Genomic DNA, 18,471 nt, shown 5'->3' with positions numbered 1-18,471 from the left:
TCTATGATCTTAAGCGACGTTGCCTTGGTATACCTATGAAGATACATAGATGACTGTTGAAGCTTTGGGTTAACTAGGTGTTACACGGATCTCCACATGAGGGGAGCCTACAGGCAGCGTAGCTTCTTTAGAATATTCACAGAGGGCTACGAGATCATGGTCGGAGTATCATCGCGAATATAATCCATGAATTCTCGAGATTGGCACTTAGTATATCAAGCCAATTCTATAATGCTCGGACGAAACGATTAATATTTAGGCATACAGGTAGTTATGCTCGGACGAGATGGTTAATGGTTAATATTTCCGACGAAAGGATATACGGTTTAGGTATACAGGTGGTTATCCCGCGGCTAGCCACAGTACCAAGCAGCAATCACGCTGGCTCGGACAAATGTATGAAAGCATGAATTGGAGGATGGATATGATGGATTTGTCCTTAGAGGTAGAGGTACAGCTAGATTGAAAGCTGGTATGCAAGATAGCCCATGAAGAAAAAAAAAACAAACCCAATCCGTTGCGCCGACTTTCGCCTCGTCAGAATTATTAGAAGACATGGAAAGGGAAAAGAACATTGGTACATTGACCATGCTAGACAGAGTAATTCAGGTAAGGGGACGACCCATCGCATAGACAGAGATTCAGGCAGCGGCAATCAACGCATACCGCCCTGCATCAACTGTTGCCGCAGCAGCATGATTTGGCTCCGCTCCATTGGAGGCAGCGCATCGATTGCTGACTGTGGCATGCTCAAGACTTGCTGGAGCAGCTCATCCTGGCCCGGTACCTGGGGGAGGGGCGGCAGCTTGTGGAGGGGGAGGCGCAAAAGGACCGCCAGCCACAGGCGGTGTTCCGACTTGGCCAGGCATACCGTATTGCTGGTACTGGGGAGCAGCCTGGGGAGCAGCTTGAGTCTGCTCTACGAGAGATCCCAAAAGCTGGTAGTCAACCAGGTTCATGAGCAGTAGGGCCTGGAAAATAGCATAGGCAAGCTGAGGGGCTTGGCGCAGGAGTTCCGTGGCACGAACAGGATCTGCGACAGCCAGAGACTTCATTTGTGTGAGGACATCGAGGAGCTGGTTGGGAGGGAGAGAGGCGAGGGTTTGCGAGATGGCATTGGGACAGTCGAGATGGGGTGGAACGTCGACACCCGGGGGTAAAGGAGGAAGTGGTGCTGCTCCAGGGATTTGTTGCATTTGTGGTACAGAATCTTGCTCCATTGGCTGTGTCTGTTGAGAGTAATCGGCGGGGATGGAGTCTTTCTCGTTGTTGTGCGGCCAGTCGACGCGAATCTTGCGGCCCATGATTTCGTAGTCATTCAAGTTGCGCACGGCGGAAGCCGCAGCATCTGCGTCGGCAAAGTCTGCAAATCCATATCCCTTGGGCTTTCCAGTCTCCGGGTTCATCATCAAGCGAAACTTGGTTACGGTGCCAGCTGTGCTGAGGATGTCTTTGACCTGCTCCTCGGTGAGATCTGAGTGAAAGATTAGCTATGCATAACAAGTCCCATTTCACATTGGAGCCATGGACATACTGTAGGGGATGTTCCCCAGGAACACGCTCTTTCCTGACCGGTCGGGGGCCATGGCTGCGATAGCTGTGATAGCAGTGAAGCGGTTGAAGAGGCGTTGTCGAAAGTCAAAGCTGCGGACGCAAGCGCACGAGAGAAGATCCGCGGTTCTGCCCGACTTTAAGCTTGACCGCCCACCACTCGACCTTCTTCGGACTCCCGTCTTCATCCATCTCATCCCCATACCTCTACAAACAGCCTCACAACATGTCGCAGAATCAACGAGAGGCCTGGGAGCGTGTGCAGCTCATGCTCCAAAGGCGTAAGGGTGGTTTTGGTGGGATTCCCGGTGGTGGCCGTGGTGGCGGCATGGGTCTTGCTGGTCTGGTCCTGCTCGGCGTGGGCAGCTGGGCAATCTCGAACTCACTTTTCAACGGTATGCTGTCTATGCGTGTGTCTATGGGTAATCTCAATCTAACCTCCTTGTCTAGTTGATGGTGGTCACCGCGCTATCAAGTACTCTCGATTCAGTGGTGTGAAGAAGGAGATCTTCAACGAAGGTATGACATCCTTGCCTATGGAGCATACGAGCTCGGAACTAATCTCCCGGGAACTCCTGTAGGAACTCATTTCCAGATTCCCTGGGTCGAGACTCCCATTATCTACGATGTCCGCGCGAAGCCGCGCAACATTGCGTCCTTGACCGGTACCAAGGATTTGCAGATGGTCAACATCACCTGCCGTGTCCTGTCCCGTCCTCGAGTCGACGCCTTGCCGCAGATCTATCGCACCCTTGGTCAGGACTTTGACGAGCGTGTGCTGCCCTCGATCGTCAACGAGGTTCTGAAGAGCGTTGTCGCCCAGTTCAACGCTAGCCAGCTGATCACCCAGCGTGAGAACGTTGCCCGTTTGGTTCGGGAGAACCTGGCCCGCCGTGCCGCGCGCTTCAACATTGCTCTTGACGATGTTTCCTTGACGGTATGCACACATATGTTTTCTAGTTGAAGCGATCTGGCGTCCAGCGCTAACACCTACCTTTCTATCTAGCACCTGACCTTCTCCCCCGAGTTCACCGCCGCCGTCGAAGCCAAGCAGGTTGCCCAGCAGGATGCCCAGCGTGCCGCATTCGTTGTCGACAAGGCCCGCCAGGAGAAGCAGGCCTTCATTGTGCGCGCCCAGGGTGAGGCTCGCTCGGCCGAGCTGATTGGTGACGCGATCAAGAAGAGCAAGAGTTACATCGAGCTGCGGAAGATCGAGAACGCCCGCCAGATTGCGCAGATCCTGCAGGAGAACGGTGGCAAGAACAAGCTGTACCTGGATACCCAGGGCTTGGGTCTGAACGTCAACGCGACTAGCGAGGATGTCAAATAAACTACATTAATCGGGGCGCACGGGTAGTGGAATCATGTACAAATAGCTTATTCAGTCGCATCAAAATGCGGTCTCTTCTCTTCAAAGACTTTTCTTCTGCGATAGTAAGATTGAGGTATCTACCTTATGCATCAATTGGACTAGGTACCTATCCTGTAGGTACACACATGGATGTTGCACAGTCTGACCCTCGACGAAGATATATTTTCAGCGCGGGGACAAAGGCGGCGAGCGGAGACTCCACCCAACTTTTTTTTTTGAGCTTCCGCCACTTTCAGATTCTAGAGTGATCGATCAAGGAATCAAGTTGCCTTGGTAAGTATATGCTTATTCAAAGACAATGTCCAAGGAAAACTTCAGCTCAATGCTAAGTCCAATTTGTTCTACGACTAACAAATTTCTAGAAACCCCGCCAAAATGACCGACCCCACCACCAACGATCCTCAAATCCATCTTACAGAGATCGACGTTGATCTCGACGTGCAAGAGATTCTACTCGCAGCCTCACAGCACGATAACACCAAACTCCGACGCCTCTGCCGTACACAATCCTCATTGCCCGATGCAGCGAACGTGAAAGACCCGGAGACGGGCTACTCACCCTCTCCACGCGGCCATTGCTGCATGCGAACCGGACGAAGACGACAAGACGAACGGCGAGGCTGGATCTGCCGATAAGGAGCTGTTGGCATCTGGTGCGGAGACGGTCAGGTTCTTGTTGCAGGAGGGTGCTATCTGGAATGATCTTGATAACAAGAATGAGACGCCGGGTTGTTTGGCGCGGCGCATTGGGGCGTTGGAGCTCTATGAGTTGATTGTCGATGCCGGTGTGCGCGCAGAGATGCTACTGAACCGACTGGACGAGTATGCGGCGCTATCAGACGGCGATGATGAGGATGAGGATGAGGGCGAGGGCGAGGGCGAGACTGCAGAGACCACCGAGGACAAGGCAGAGGGCGAGACAGCACCCGAGCTTGTCGAAGTCTCTACAGAACAACCCACCGAATCTGAATCTACTACAGCTAACCCCGATGTTAACAACCGGGGTTACCTCTCATCAACCCTCTCCATCAACAACGACCGAATCCTCGACTCGGACCAAAACGGCGTTATGATGCGCTGGGAAAGCGACATCATGCTCAAATCCGCCAAAGCCCTCCTCCCCCGACCGGGCCTCAAAGTCCTGAACATCGGTCACGGCATGGGTATTGTGGACGGCTTCTTCCAAGACCAGTCCCCTGCCGAACACCACATCATCGAAGCACACCCCTCCGTTCTGGCCGACATGAAGGCCAAGGGATGGGACACCAAGCCCGGTGTGACCATCCACGAGGGCCGTTGGCAAGATGTTCTCCCCGGCCTTGTGGGCGAGGGTGTCACATTTGATGCGATCTACTACGATACCTTTGCCGAGTCTTATGCCGATTTCCGGGAATTCTTCTCCGAGCAGGTCATCGGGTTGTTGGAGCAGGATGGTAAATGGGGATTCTTCAATGGAATGGGCGCTGATCGGCAGATCTCGTATGATGTGTATCAGAAGGTAGCTGAGATGGATCTGTTCGAGGCTGGATTCGATGTTGAGTGGGAGGAGATTCCAGTGCCCAAGTTGGAGGGCGAGTGGGATGGTGTGAGACGGGCGTATTGGGTTGTTCATAGCTATCGACTGCCGCTTTGTCGGTTTATGGACTAAGCGATATACAGACTACTGAAAGTACTGTAGATAGCATGGATAATGAATGATTTGAATGTTATGAATGGCATAGGTGTCTCGACGCGATCTTTCAACAGGCCTAGCAGCTCGTCAACTTTTGAACTTTGCCCAAGAGAGCATATTCAGTCCAAATTGCCTCGTGGAACCAATTATCTGGAAGCTGAGATTCTTCCAGGCTTGAGTCTTTACTGCCTTTTGTCCGTTCTCTTCCTTCTCCGCGATATCGGTGCGCCTCTTCTTCCAGTGTCCTGTTTTTGTTCTGCTTAAGGGTTGGTTTCGACGCTATATCTATTCCGAATTTATTCACCAATATGAAGAAGCAAGCCAATATCCCCGAAAATCAACAGCAACGCCGTCGCCAACTAGAGAAAGGCGTTCTCCAGGGTGTTACGAACCGTGGAAACTCCGCAGTGCGGCCCGACCCCTATTTACCCCGGATTCTAGAAAAATAGGAGCTGACAGCAGACAACACGAGAAGACAGACACCAAACGTCCTAACTGTTTGACGAGAGCAGATACCTGACGTGCTCTCAGCATCAGGGACGAGGTACTGCAAGAGTTGAGGCTGCCTCGGCGGCTATGGCAGTGGCTGTGCATAACAAGATGTCCCATGCTCAGCTGAATCTGCTAAACCCGCTTTGTCCTCTCGATTCAGCGCAAGCGCCCTCCTCATCGACTGCACACGTTGATGCGAATGTAGGATGCCTACATGTGTACATGTGTTTGGCAAATTCAAGTCCTCGAACCCCTCTTGACACTTCTCTCGAGAACCACTGATAGTTAGCGAGGCCGCCTATACGTTTGCCTCTTGAAGGCGCTGTGGTTTCTCGATCCAACGATGTCGGGCAGAAATCACAAGGCTGGACAACTGGATCAAGACGCAGATGCCACAATCTCATTCTTCGACGACAGGAAGAGAAGCCGATGCGATACCAATACCGACGATGATAGCCCGACGCCCAGTACATTGAAGAGACGCCGGCCGGACGACGACTGCGATAGTGGCGTTAGAAGATACCAACAAGGCTACACCCCGGGCACGTTATCCCATGATGACTACACAGTTGGCTGGATCTGCGCGCTTCCTATCGAGATGGCTGCGGCAAGAGCTATGTTGGACAATGTTCACGAGGAGCTTCCACACAGCCAGAATGATACCAACACATATATCTTGGGGAATATTGCCATGCATAACATTATCATTGCATGTCTGCCGTCGGGCCATTATGGCACAAACAACGCAGCGACCGTGGCGAGCAACATGCGCCGCAGCTTCCCTTCTATTCGCGTAGGCATGATAGTCGGGATTGGTGGAGGGATCCCCGGAAAAGCAGACATCCGACTCGGCGATGTTGTGGTCGGCGATAAAGGAGTGGTGCAATTTGACATCGGCAAAGAGGTTGGAGAGGGTCAATTGAGACGCACAGGTACCCTGAACAAACCTCCACACGCACTCCTGACAGCCGTCGCCAAACTACGAGCGGATCGTGTATCAAAACCCAGCCAAATACCGTCTATCCTTTCGAGGATGCTTGAAAGATACCCTCAGATGACTGAATACACCCACCGTGGCTTACTGCAAGATCGTTTATTTGATGGCACATATGACCACATCCAGTCGATGGAGAGCTGTGAGCAATGCGACACATCCAGATTGGTGAAGAGGCCTTCCAGATGCAACACCAATCCGGAGATTCATTACGGAGCCATCGCCTCTGGAAACCAAGTCATGAAGCACGGAAAGACTAGGGACCAGCTGGCGCAAGAACTAGATGCCCTGTGCTTCGAGATGGAAGCAGCGGGAGTGATGGATAGCTTCCCTTGTCTGGTCATCCGCGGAATATGTGATTATTCAGACTCTCACAAGAATAAGCAATGGCAAGAGTATGCAGCAGCAACGGCTGCAGCATATGCAACAGAGCTACTCTCCGTCATACCGGCCAACAGGGTCAAGAAGATGTCAAATGTACTTTCAGCTGATTCAGGTTGGTATTTTCTAACTCTGCGTGTAAGTAATATCTCACTCACATCTATATCCAGATCGCCCAAAGCATCTCTTGAAGTCTCTAAAGTTTGAGCAAATCGATGCTCGCCGCTCAGGCATTAAGTCTAACCATGCGGAGACATGCCGGTGGCTGTTGGAACATTCCGATTATCTAGACTGGCTCGATCCAAAAAAGGCTGTCGACCACCATGGCTTTCTATGGATAAAAGGAAAACCCGGTGCTGGCAAGTCAACAATCATGAATTTTGCTTATACCCAGACGATGAAAGCCAAGGAGGGCACAGTCATCGCGTCGTTCTTCAACGCCAGAGGCGATGTTTTGGAGCGGTCAACTACTGGGATGTATCGTTCTCTACTGTTTCAGCTTCTGAATGCGGTACCAAGGCTCATCGAGGTATTCGACGTGCCCGAACACAAGGGTAAACTGGACGACCTGTACGAGACTATTGTGAATCAGAGCAGAAATCCCGAGTGGGAAGTGGGGATACTCCAGGGCTTGCTGCGGAGCGCAATAGCGAGGATCGATCAATAGCCTTTGACGATCTTTGTTGATGCTCTTGATGAGTGCGACGTGGATCAAGTGGAGGAGATGGTGGAGTTCTTTGAGCATTCCGGAAAGAGCGCTGTCTCGAGCGGAACACGACTCAAGATATGTTTTTCTAGTCGCCACTATCCACATATCGACATCCAGTACGGCCGAAAATTGAGCCTGGAACTTGAAGAGGGACACGAAAAGGATATCGCCACTTACATCCAAAGCAAGCTCAGAGTTGGGAAAAGCAAAGCTGCCGAGGAAATCAAAACCAAGATGCGGAACAAAGCAGGCGGCATCTTCATGTGGGTTGTTCTAGTTGCCGGTATTCTCAACGCTGAATATAAAGGCGGCCGCATTTTCGATGTGAGGAAGCGGCTTGATGCGATACCAACAAAGTTGAGCGACCTCTTCAAGGAGATCCTGTGGAGGGATCAGAAAAACCTGCAAGATTTGCAGCTCTGCATTCAATGGATTCTTTTCGCGAAACGTCCTTTGAAGCTGGAAGAGTACTACTTCGCAGCCGTATCTGGATTGAGTCCGGATGAGTTGTGTGAATGGGATCCGGAGGACATCACCAGAGACGACATGAGCAGATTCGTCCTAAGTTCCTCGAAGGGACTTGCAGAAACAACCAAGTCGAAGAGACCGACAGTTCAGTTCATCCACGAGTCGGTACGGGAGTTCTTCCTGAAAGATGGTCTACGGGAGTTGTGGTCAGACCTCACAGCAGACTTTCAAAGTTTAAGCCATCGCCAACTACAACAATGTTGTCATGCCTATATTAAGCTCGATATCTCTGGCTATGTGCCCTTCGGAACGCCACTCCCAAAGGCATCCTCTGATACGGCAAAAGATCTGCGAAGCTCAGTGTCAGACAAGTTTCCATTCCTTGAATACGCGACTCACCATGTTCTCTATCATGCCGACGCTGCGAATGCATTTCCACAAGAAAGGTTCCTGAAAGAGTTTGACCTTGAAGCTTGGATTCATCTCGATAACCTCTTCCAAATATATGATATCCGTCGCCACACGCCAGCTGCAAGTCTTCTGTACATTCTTTCGGAAAACAACCTGGCAAAACTCATTCAGACAGCACTCATTCTCGACCCAAGGATTGATATTGAAGGGGAAAGGCATCGATATCCTCTTTTTGCTGCCTTAGCTAATGGCCAACGAGATGCCGTCAAAGCACTGTTACAAAAGGAGGCAAGCTTTCCTCAAGATGACGTTTCTGCACAGCTGGAATACGGGAGGAATTTTAAGTCTCATAAAGGCCAGACGCCACTGTCATGGGCTGCTGAGAATGGACATGAATCCATTGTTAAGCAATTGCTCGCTACAGATGGGGTTGACGTCAACGCGAGGGATAGCACTGGCCAAACGCCACTGTCATGGGCTGCTGAGAATGGACACGAATCCGCTGTTAAGCAATTACTCGCTACAGATGGGGTTGACGTCAACGCGAGGGATAGCACTGGCCAAACGCCACTGTTATGGGCTGCTGAGAATGGACACGAATCCATTGTTAAGCAATTACTCGCTACAGATGGGGTTGACGTCAACGCGAAGGATTACGGCGGCGGGACACCACATACAACGGGCCGCTGAGGGCGGGCATGAGACAATAGGCAAGCTACTTCTTGACACAGGCAAGGCCGATATCAATGTGAAGGATAAGGACGGCCGGACCCCGCTGCTATGGGCCGCTAGCAACGGGCATGAGACAATGGTTAAGCTACTTCTCGATACGGGCAATGCCGATGTTAACGCGAAGGATAACGACGGCCAGACACCACTGATGTGGGCTATCGCGCACGGGCATTGGGATATACGCATGCTACTTGAATCAATACATTAGGGCACTCTTTCTCTTCCTCAGTTCAAAATAACAATCTCTTTCCCCATAACACGGTGTGATGTGAGAGGGGTCCAGGAATGGCATGAGTATATCGTAAGTACTTCCTAGGCTTTTCTATTGTCCAGGTTTATTGAATCAATTAGCTTGTTGTTGGGAATGCCAACAATAGCACAAGACATGTCATTTCTCTCATGCCTTTTTCTTGTCTATCCAACCAAGGACAAAATTTCCTAAGCGCTCGTGTGTACCCCACGCTATCCAACCTTCTCTATTTCTAGCTCTTGACGTTGGGATCTTTGCTCTTCGTAGATAAGTCAGTACAATACATGCCAAGAGCGGCCATCCCCTATTAGGCACCTGAAACATGATGTTAAAAGTGAGTATGTGAACATCCGTCGACTACTATCGAGCCAAGATGCATTAATTTTTGCATTGTCAGTGAATGGATATCTTTGCGGGAAGTTTCAATACCCTAAACCTTCTACTTAAGGGGTGGCTGAGCCCATATAAGGGGCACTGGGCTCGATAGGCTGAAGTCTACATCCAGCGGTCCCTGGATGACGACTTCCATTCTCTCCTGCGCCTTTATCGCCCCAGAACATACTAGGATGCCATTCATCCACGAGTTCCACCACGGTCTTGATATGTCCGTAGGTAGCAGGCAAGTAACCTGCAGGTTTCTGGCAACTGACAAACCAGACGAACCCCATGAATAAAGCCCAAAGGACCGCTAGATATGTTATCTGCGGAGCAAACATGACGACACCACCTCCATAATCGACGAACATGGCTAGACCATATACCCAATGCAACAGGGGCTTGAAACACATGAGAATTGCAGATTTCCAATTACGGACAGCCAACCACCATGTACTTCAATCAGGATCGGAACCCTTCGTACTGCTAATGGAACGACAAACCGCCTCATCGCGCGATAATATGACTTGTAACTCCACGCAATGTGTGCCAACTGTGAGGAAAGACTGGATGATCAGGGCGAAAAGAACGGCAGTAAATAACTCGGCTTCCGAGAGAGCGTCGGCAGAGTGAATGCTGAAGAAATAAAGATATGTATATGGTGTTTGAGTGCCCTACCGAAAAGAGGACGGATTGTATGGGGAAAAAAAACTAGCTTGTGCTGGGCTTAGTTGTATATCCGTTCTAAGTGATCAAGGCGGCCTAGATACAGAGGGCAATAGTCACTATACTCGCACCTACTAACACTCGTAGCACAGATGGGTACGCATGATATGCATTATCCTATACTAGAAATGGTTTCCGAGGTCCGTCAGGATGTTTGCAATCATATACGAACATTACACAATCGCGAGATCGCCCATAATGCACCTTCCTCAACAGCCACGGCCAAAGTGACAAGTGGACTTGCATTCCATGTTGGGATAGCTGAGGTGACGAAGTGCCCCCACCGAAATATTCAAGGCCGTTGCAAAGTTCGCTGATGGGATAGCATTAATCGTCATTGCAACGAAAAAAGCAGATCTTTTGCAACGAAATGGCAAGAAGCCAGGAGGATATGCAGGAACGAAGCCAACTTGATAGAGAAGTGTGACAAACACGCCGATGATGAAGGGGCGCGCCGGCTATCCATCATTGAAGGTGAAATGAAACAAGTTCGGTGTTGACGCCTGGACGCATGTGTTGCAGTCTTTTATGATAAAGATCATCTATGCCTTGAATTCAAATAGTACTTCACATTGATTCCGTCAGCTATTAACAACATATCAGATGACAAGGAAAGTATCCATGAATTGAACACTACAACGATCGATACCTTTGGCCATGAACAACTTTGTTCGGTGTACATTGCTGCACAATTTCTTAACATTGATCTCAAAGTTGACCTTGCAATCATGGAAACCATACGCATCTATCGTCGGGTTTTGGGCACATCTGCTGCACTTAACATGGTTCCATCGACCTTGAGGACAAACAAAATGGCTACGATTTTAGCCCTCGGTACCGTGATGCTGGATTCATTTGGCCTTTCTGATATCAGAACAGAAACGTTGTTTGAGATTGTAAAGTTCACTATGTGGGAGCCTTTGGCAATCCCTGCTATCTCAAAAGTCATTCTCATCTTTCCCGTCGACTTGATCCTGATCTTGTCACATGCCTTGGGCAAAATATTGCTCACTTACACTGACATTTCATCGGACAAAGGTATCGAAAAGGCTACACTAGAAGCCTAAACACACCCACGCCGTGTCGGGCCGTAAAGTTACAGAGGTGAACCCTACAAGCGGCGAGTGGCGGCAAGCAGGCGAATGCCAGCAGAGGAGGGCAGGGCGAAGCGCGTGAGAGTACAGAAAACCGTTATCACGTGGGCGAAACAATCTACAGTTGTGTCTTACGAGCTGCGCTAGGCGTCGGCCTTTGGCCTTCGTAGGCTTCGAAGGGCTGTGGAGAAATACGGAAAGCTGGGCGGGCGGAGAGACGCATAGCCTCGCAAAGATAAACCACCAAGGCCGCACCAATAGAACCAGACATATAACTTTCGCGCACTAACCCCCTAGCACGCGAAGCACGCCACGTAGGCCACACGTCCTCACGTGGGGGCACAATTTATATAACTGTCTTAACTTATCTTACGACTTTTCTACCCAGCAGTTGTTGCCCCCACTTCAGCCGCACCTGCATACCCAGGGGTTCGTGTGAATCTTGGTTTCTAGCAGTCTGAGGCGGGTACTCATTTTATTTCTGGATAATGGAAGCGGTTGGGGCTGCTTCTGCCATCCTCGCAATTGCAACGGCCGGAGTGCAATGCTCCGTCAAACTCGTGACTTTTGCAGGACAGGTTAAGACAGCGGCGGAGCAGATTACTATGGTAGCCGAAGAAGTGTCGTTAAATGCCAGTATTCTACAGCAACTGGGCGAATTGGCGAAGGAGAATGTCGAAAACGAGCCCCCAGCATCAGACGATAATGGCAACAACACTGCCAACAACACTGTGGAATCGGTCCACGATACAAAGACGACAGTATCAAAGCAGAGTATCTTCAATGCAACCGGGCTGGAAACAGTTACGAACCTAGCAAAAAAATGCGAAGAGATCTTCGAGTTGCTGAACCAGTCCTTACGCAAAGCCAGCAAACAGCTGCATGCGAATTCTGGGACATCGGGCAAGGTCAAGCTCAGTCGCACAGAGATGTTCAAATGGCCGTTCCTAGCTCCGGGGATGGATACGATGCGGAGCGAGCTCAGGAATGTCAAGGGGACTTTGATGTTGATGCTTCAGGTCGCTACGCTGGCTTATTCGAGAAGGATGATGGAGGAGTGAGCTACTTCTACTTTCTCCCGTGGAATGGTCTGAGGTTTATTGCTAATATTAACAGGTACGGTGGAAATATTCAGCGCAGCACGGCGATTCTTGCCTACTCCAGAGAGGATCAGGAGTTGCTGGTTCGGTCTATTGTTGCGGCGCAGAAAGCCCAGTTGGGTAGTCCTGGGAAGGAAACTTCAGAAGCTTTCAATGTTAGGTCAGTTATGGAACGACCATTGGAAAGAAACCGACCCCGGTTTTCCCAACTTTCGGGGAAGCAAGGCCCGGCCACGATGGATCCTGGACTAAATGGAACATCGGAGAGCGCCCGACAGTATGTGCATCTCGTCGGTTATGGATCCGCTTGACAAAATTAACGCTCGCGGAGCAGGGACCGAGACCTTAACTTGGAGAATAATATCTACGATGAACCATCCAGGTATATGCTCCTAGAGGCACATTGATACAAGAGACTGACTATACTCAAGGGACAATGGATCGGGTTTCAGCCGGAAAGATGATTCCAACAAAAGGTAAGATCAGGTCTGACTGAACGATATATCAGAAATCTTTGTTTCATTCTAGGATACCTAGACAACCATCACCCTCTCCGTCCCAAATCTTTGCCTCATCGCCATCGCGCATCTTCAGCATCCATCTCATCTCCCCGAGAGCGTCCATCACAAACCACCAAATCCATATCACCTACGACGCCCGCATCATCAAACTCCCAGATTCGACGATCGAATCCAAGCTCCAAGAGTGGAAGGTATCTTTGAACACGACCGTGATGGATCAGCTGGCTGCTCTGAATACCAATGAATATGAAGCGCTAGATGCCACGAGGAATAGCAGCGACCGGACCATGTTGCAAGAAGAGACACTCGAGTGGATCCAGTTTGGCGATTACCATACCCTAATTCAAGGCATTGAATATCTCAAGGCCAGAACCCTAACGATGATCATGAGCGGGGTGCCTCAGCCGACTTCACGATTCCAAGAGGAGAAAAAGCAAGGAGAGGAAGAGACACGGACAACGTGGATCAAGGTATGGTGGAACAGCTCTGGCCAGTGCTTCAATGACCGCTAACAGAACTAAAACCAGGTTCATCGCAAGCACCTCTCTCCGGAAACACTAATAGAATATGGACTGCCGTGGGATTGGCACGAGGTAAGGATAAAGCCTTTGCGTGCTGCCACATTGCGGTTCCATCACTGACTTCCCCTAAAAAGATCGATACCGACTATCTCGTCATCAAAAGATGGGTCACCGAGGACTTTCAAGAAGAGCTATTTGCTCATACCCGAAGGCTACGGGAGGGTAAAATAGTGGCACAGACCTCGGCCACTATGACTGAGTTGAGGGTCAACGACCGATACAAAGATAAGATGTATCTCGCTCGGAAGAAGCCTCCACCGCGACGCAGCAGTGATTTCGTGTCGAAGATCAGACAAAGCATACGCCTTATCAGCACGCGAAAGCAAGAACAGAAGGGCATGGAGCAAACACTAGATGATGAGGCGGAGGCCGGCACAGAGGACGACGAATACCGGGAGCGGCTTTGCAGGGAGTTCGGGTACACCAGAGAGGAGGTTGAAACGATGCTCAATCAGAAGACAGCGGGTGGAGAGAAGAAAGAGAAGGTTCAAAAGGCCGAAGAGGAAACAAACGAGGGCGAGTATGATGAGGCCTTGTCAGAGAGCGATGATGCAGAAGGCATTGTTGATGCTCTATTGGCTAGATATACTATGTAGTACTGTAGAGGCAGTGATTGGAGAAGGAATTCCAGTTACAATGGTGGTCTCGGATGAGCTGTTAGGATATGTGACCTTCGAATAAAGCATTGAACTAGTCTTTATTTCACTAATCCATTGATATTTCAACATTTGTATTCACCATATGAGTCTAGCAGTCTACTTCCTATAAACTGCAAGCTGAGAGGGAAATGCGATCAAACTTCCGTAAGACGCGATTCCACTTGGTCAGAAAACTTTTCGCTTCCACCTACCAAGCTATCATCAACTAGCCCGAGGCACTCCCTTAGCACCAATCCTCCAATCTGGAATAGCTTGGTTAGCTACGAAACATCTAGTATGTTACATTTAAGGAGCCTACCAACTTACTTCGCTCCTCTATAAAGTTTGACGAGTTTGGTGAGCAAGTCAAATACTGATTTCATCCTCAGTGAGCAGATGGCCACCGACCTCCCTAATTCTACTCATTGAATACAAGCAGCAAGAGATTGAGCACGAAGATGGAAGGAAACAACCAAGAGTTGTCAGACATTATCCGATAAATACTGTATGTCGAACGCTCAGAAATAGCTATGCAAAGGCAAAACAAAGAAAAAAGAAACCACCAACACGTCAAAGGCGAACACTGAACGCCCCGGAAAAAGAGATGCATCATGTTACAGTTGAATCAGATCCACCTCCGAGAAATCCGGTGGACTGCGGCTAAAGATCGTTCGACACTTGCCATCAAGGGCTTGGTACTCGTTACTGATCCAGATATGCTTGCTGAACCGTTGTGTGCGGTAGACCTCGTCATCACTAATGCCGATGTCGTCTCGAGGAATCCAAATCACGGGCCGCTTAGCGCGAAGGGCTTCATGTTGGAAGGCTCTTTGTACCAGTTGATCACGTTCATCTGGAGTGAGATCTTCTAATTCGTCGTGAATACCCGCAAAGAGGGCATGGCCCACATTGTTAGTGGCTGGACCTTGTGCTTCGGTATCGTGAACCATCTTCTCGCGGAGGGCCTTGATAGTAGGACTTGGGCCGGCTGAATTCTCTCCAAAGAACTTCGATCGCCGATCAGGTGAGCGGTTGGCCCAGGATGGTCGCTTTGTGTCAAGTTTAGGTGTAGTCAAAAGACCCGAATCGTGACGCTTTCGCCCCTCACGGTCTGCCTCCAGCGCCTTCAGTTCAATGTCATGCGCATCTCGGTCCCGGTGATGTTCCTTGCGCTCCCGATTCGCGAGGCGATGCTCAATAGCATCATCCTCGTCCTCGTCCTCGGCGTCAATGCCAAGACCGAGTCGGGCTAGCTGAGCACGGTGGAATTCCTCATCACGGCGAACAGCGTCATCTTCGAGAGTGATTGGCAGATAACGCAGAAGTGGACCAAATGCCTCATTGAGAAGGATTTGGAAGCCAATGGTCATGATAAGAACGATGATCATAACAATAGCTTGACCCTTGCAGGAGACTGATCCCTGCGTATCTCGCACGAGGAAGAACAGGCCGATCAGGCACACCTCCATGAAATACAACCCGGTAAAAAGCTGGTTCACGGCCCGCGGGAAGAGGAGACCACCAGTATCGAACCGGAATTTGGTCACGTAGAGTGTGTTGTACCGATAGACAAACCAGAAAAGACTGAATGTGATAATGTTAAATACCATGATGAGTGGAGCAACGACACAGTAAATCAGACCTAGCCAGAAATAAAGTTAGTAAGCCACTTAACGTTTCGTGAGACAAAAGGGTGTGTGGCGTACCAATTGAAGCCAAGGTGGTGTAGACGGGGAAGAATGTACCCCACTGCATTTGGTTCAGATTTGTCGTTCGAGCCCACTTCTTCCTCGCGGTGGAGTCCATGATCGGGGCGAGAATGAACCAGCTAATGAGGCCGAAGATCTGCACCAGAGCACCTGCACTCACAGACATGGCTTGCAGAATCATGTAGGAGAAGAAGTAGTTACTGGATCGGGGAATGTTTGTGGCAAGTAGCTCGGGCCAGCTGGTCACATTCGTGACATTGTCAATGATTGTCGAAAAACTGGAGGCAATAGTGACGACCAGGAACAGCTGCACAAACAGGAATGCAAAGTAGTAGTTCTGGACGGTCAACTCAATAGCCATGCCGGTGTGTAGGCCTTGAGCCTTGCTCAGGAATCGGAGTATCAGGGGCAAGATGGCCATGAGAATGGCTAAGCAAAGTGCGGGCAGAACACCTTGGATAGCAGAGATGAACCACGAAGGCAGCTTGTTGAGCCAAGCGAGCCATGTGAACGCTCCCTCGAGGTATGACAATTGCGACAGAAGTCCCGTGAATGCAACGGGGAACGCCCATCCAATTACCATGGCGATAACTAGAGTCACGATGCCAAAGGTACGGAGATAACGTTCCCACCATTTCATGGACATGTTGTCCCAAATCACGTCGTCTGGGGAGATTTCCACAATTCGAGGAGCCATCTGCTTTGGCACGTGGTGAGCGACAGATTGACATGCCATATGCGCCGCAACCTGATGGTTGAATTGAATGAATGCAGAGTTCATCAGCGGGAATCGTTCCGGATGCTGTTGGTCAACCTCAATTTCAAGGTTCAATCGCGCAAGTTCTTTCCGACAATGGTCAATGGTATCGACTTTCTTGCCAAGAAGCCACAACGAAGGCATCCATTTCCAACCAAAGATGGGAAGACGGTGCGTCTCTCTGTCCTTTTGCCGAACATACTGCTTCCAGAGTGGCTCTCCATAGTCTTCATTATCGAAATCCTCATTGTAGGCGATGGGATACTCTTCCCCCTCGATCTCATCACCCTCCTTGTGGCTTTTACGTCGATCCCCGAGTTCCTTACGTGTCTTAGACTTGGTCGATCCACGATGAGGGGTATCAGTTGTGGGAGAATCAGGGCCCGTCAGAGGATACTCATCGGGCTCCGGTCCAGATCTTTTGGAGTGTGTAGATAGGTGAGATGACATGCGATCCTTCCAAGACGGCCGCTTCTGAGGGGTAGGTCTTGTCTCTTGGCACATGCTGCCACTCTGACCTTCTTGGGGCGTTCGGGGCTTTGTCGTTGAATCAACAGATCCCATAGGTAGGTCGTCGGTGGGCGAATCACCTTCAAATATGGGAGGGCTTCTTCCACGAGGCGGCAGGTCATGGTCGGTCGTCTCCACAAAGCCACCGTTACGGCTCAATGTATTGTCAAAACCAACCTCTACCTTCTTGAGACCACCTTTGACCGTTTTCCCTAACTTCTCCACTCCGTGTCCAACCAGGCCAGCCGCCATAAGTGCCGGATCAAAGACTCCACCAGTACGCGACCCATCAGATTCACCACGCTTATGCGTCTCGGGGTGTCGATGCAGAACCTCGCGCAATGTGTGGGCCTGATGAGGGTCACCGGAGCTGATTCCAGGGCCCATAGCCATTTGAGCAGCTCGTTGGTCAGTTGCGGCCTTTTCTTCATTTGCAATCTCCTTTTTGCTTTTTCCGGACTTCTTCGCCTCGGCCTTGGCTTTCTTCAGAGCAGCCTTTTTGCATTTGGCGATCAAATCCGTCTCAGCAGTCTCAAGCTTGAGTGCAATCTTATTTCGCTCCTTGACCTTTTCATTCAACTCGTCGAAGTTGCGGTTGATCCAAATGTTCCGAATACCACCGGGAAACACATCAAACAAATTGTCCAATGAGTCGACATTCAGCCAACCGTGAGGGATGGCTGTGACGAGCACTGTTGTTGCAGAAGCACGTAGTCGATGTTGTGGGGATGTCATGTAGGCTTGACGCATACGGATATAGCCTCGCAGCTCGTCGAAGAATATGGCGCAGACATAGAAAACCATAATCACTGCCAGAATACAGTGGGCCCAATAGCGACCGGTGTGCTCAGGTTTCACGTTGCCCCAAGCCAGTTGATCCAAGCCAGTGACATTCCATCGTGGGCCAGAGTCAGTACCGTTTTGGAATGTCTTACCCTTTCCTCCCACACGGTTGATGGGCAATAGTATTGGCAGGATCAGAAGGCCCATAGGAATGAAGATTTTGAGCAGCATGCGTAGGTAGCGAAGGAAGAAATAGGCATCAAGACCGCATTTTTGAATAAATTCCGAGCTGGAGGTTCGGAAGACTGGGCCGACCCAGCGAAAGAGGCCTGGCGGAGATGGTTCGGTGCGCTCTCGGTCTGGGACTAGATAGGTTCGTGGTTGGCTAAACACAGGGAGGTTAGCTTTGTTTCTCTCTTTTGTAAATGTTCTTTGTCTCCTCATGAGTAACTCACTAGATGCGGGTTAATTTGCCTTTGAGTAGCATGAATAGTAGAAACTCGACTCCAAAGACAATCATAGCCGTCGCCAGCGAGGCCAAGAAGCTCTTGAGCGAGACACCCTCCTTCGATTTTCCATTGCCGCCAGTATATGACAACGCCTCCTCAAGGGCCGAAGTCATGGTGATCAGCGGTCAACCTGGGG

The 18,471-nt window shown here is 50.2% G+C and overlaps 9 protein-coding genes across 9 annotated transcripts; 6 read left to right on the top strand and 3 right to left on the bottom strand.

Moving 5' to 3' along the window:
* Window positions 1-770: 770 nt before the first annotated feature.
* Window positions 771-1,586, bottom strand: N7496_008864 (putative polyadenylation factor subunit CstF64; the record flags this gene model as incomplete). The annotated part of the gene is made up of 2 exons (XM_056701783.1): window positions 771-1,474; window positions 1,535-1,586. The coding sequence occupies 2 exons, from the start codon at window positions 1,584-1,586 to the stop codon at window positions 771-773; spliced, it is 756 nt and encodes a 251-aa protein (XP_056553846.1).
* Window positions 1,587-1,777: 191 nt separating this feature from the next.
* Window positions 1,778-2,881, top strand: N7496_008863 (prohibitin subunit PHB2; the record flags this gene model as incomplete). The annotated part of the gene is made up of 4 exons (XM_056701782.1): window positions 1,778-1,946; window positions 2,002-2,070; window positions 2,133-2,488; window positions 2,558-2,881. The coding sequence occupies 4 exons, from the start codon at window positions 1,778-1,780 to the stop codon at window positions 2,879-2,881; spliced, it is 918 nt and encodes a 305-aa protein (XP_056553845.1).
* A 417-nt stretch (window positions 2,882-3,298) lies between these two features.
* On the top strand, window positions 3,299-4,571 carry rmt2 (protein-arginine N5-methyltransferase; the record flags this gene model as incomplete). Its single annotated transcript, XM_056701781.1, has 2 exons — window positions 3,299-3,422; window positions 3,523-4,571. 2 exons carry the CDS (start codon window positions 3,299-3,301, stop codon window positions 4,569-4,571), a joined length of 1,173 nt encoding a protein of 390 aa, XP_056553844.1.
* Window positions 4,572-6,835: 2,264 nt separating this feature from the next.
* N7496_008861 (Pfs, NB-ARC and Ankyrin domain protein) lies at window positions 6,836-8,740 on the top strand (the record flags this gene model as incomplete). The annotated part of the gene is made up of 2 exons (XM_056701780.1): window positions 6,836-7,075; window positions 7,130-8,740. The coding sequence occupies 2 exons, from the start codon at window positions 6,836-6,838 to the stop codon at window positions 8,738-8,740; spliced, it is 1,851 nt and encodes a 616-aa protein (XP_056553843.1).
* A 735-nt stretch (window positions 8,741-9,475) lies between these two features.
* On the bottom strand, window positions 9,476-9,778 carry N7496_008860 (uncharacterized protein; the record flags this gene model as incomplete). The annotated part of the gene is made up of 1 exon (XM_056701779.1): window positions 9,476-9,778. The coding sequence occupies one exon, from the start codon at window positions 9,776-9,778 to the stop codon at window positions 9,476-9,478; it is 303 nt and encodes a 100-aa protein (XP_056553842.1).
* A 1,167-nt stretch (window positions 9,779-10,945) lies between these two features.
* Window positions 10,946-11,200, top strand: N7496_008859 (uncharacterized protein; the record flags this gene model as incomplete). Its single annotated transcript, XM_056701778.1, has 1 exon — window positions 10,946-11,200. One exon carries the CDS (start codon window positions 10,946-10,948, stop codon window positions 11,198-11,200), a length of 255 nt encoding a protein of 84 aa, XP_056553841.1.
* A 515-nt stretch (window positions 11,201-11,715) lies between these two features.
* N7496_008858 (Glucose-methanol-choline oxidoreductase N-terminal) lies at window positions 11,716-13,360 on the top strand (the record flags this gene model as incomplete). Its single annotated transcript, XM_056701777.1, has 3 exons — window positions 11,716-12,284; window positions 12,392-12,487; window positions 12,856-13,360. 3 exons carry the CDS (start codon window positions 11,716-11,718, stop codon window positions 13,358-13,360), a joined length of 1,170 nt encoding a protein of 389 aa, XP_056553840.1.
* A 260-nt stretch (window positions 13,361-13,620) lies between these two features.
* N7496_008857 (uncharacterized protein) lies at window positions 13,621-14,025 on the top strand (the record flags this gene model as incomplete). Its single annotated transcript, XM_056701776.1, has 1 exon — window positions 13,621-14,025. The coding sequence occupies one exon, from the start codon at window positions 13,621-13,623 to the stop codon at window positions 14,023-14,025; it is 405 nt and encodes a 134-aa protein (XP_056553839.1).
* Window positions 14,026-14,681: 656 nt separating this feature from the next.
* Window positions 14,682-18,448, bottom strand: N7496_008856 (putative DUF221 domain protein; the record flags this gene model as incomplete). The annotated part of the gene is made up of 3 exons (XM_056701775.1): window positions 14,682-15,709; window positions 15,774-18,211; window positions 18,282-18,448. 3 exons carry the CDS (start codon window positions 18,446-18,448, stop codon window positions 14,682-14,684), a joined length of 3,633 nt encoding a protein of 1,210 aa, XP_056553838.1.
* Between the last annotated feature and the right edge of the window lie 23 nt (window positions 18,449-18,471).

This window comes from Penicillium cataractarum, assembly GCF_028827025.1.
Source record: "Penicillium cataractarum strain IBT 29864 chromosome Unknown utg000007l, whole genome shotgun sequence".
Lineage (NCBI taxonomy): Eukaryota > Fungi > Ascomycota > Eurotiomycetes > Eurotiales > Aspergillaceae > Penicillium > Penicillium cataractarum.
This window is presented reverse-complemented; position numbering and strand designations above follow the sequence as displayed.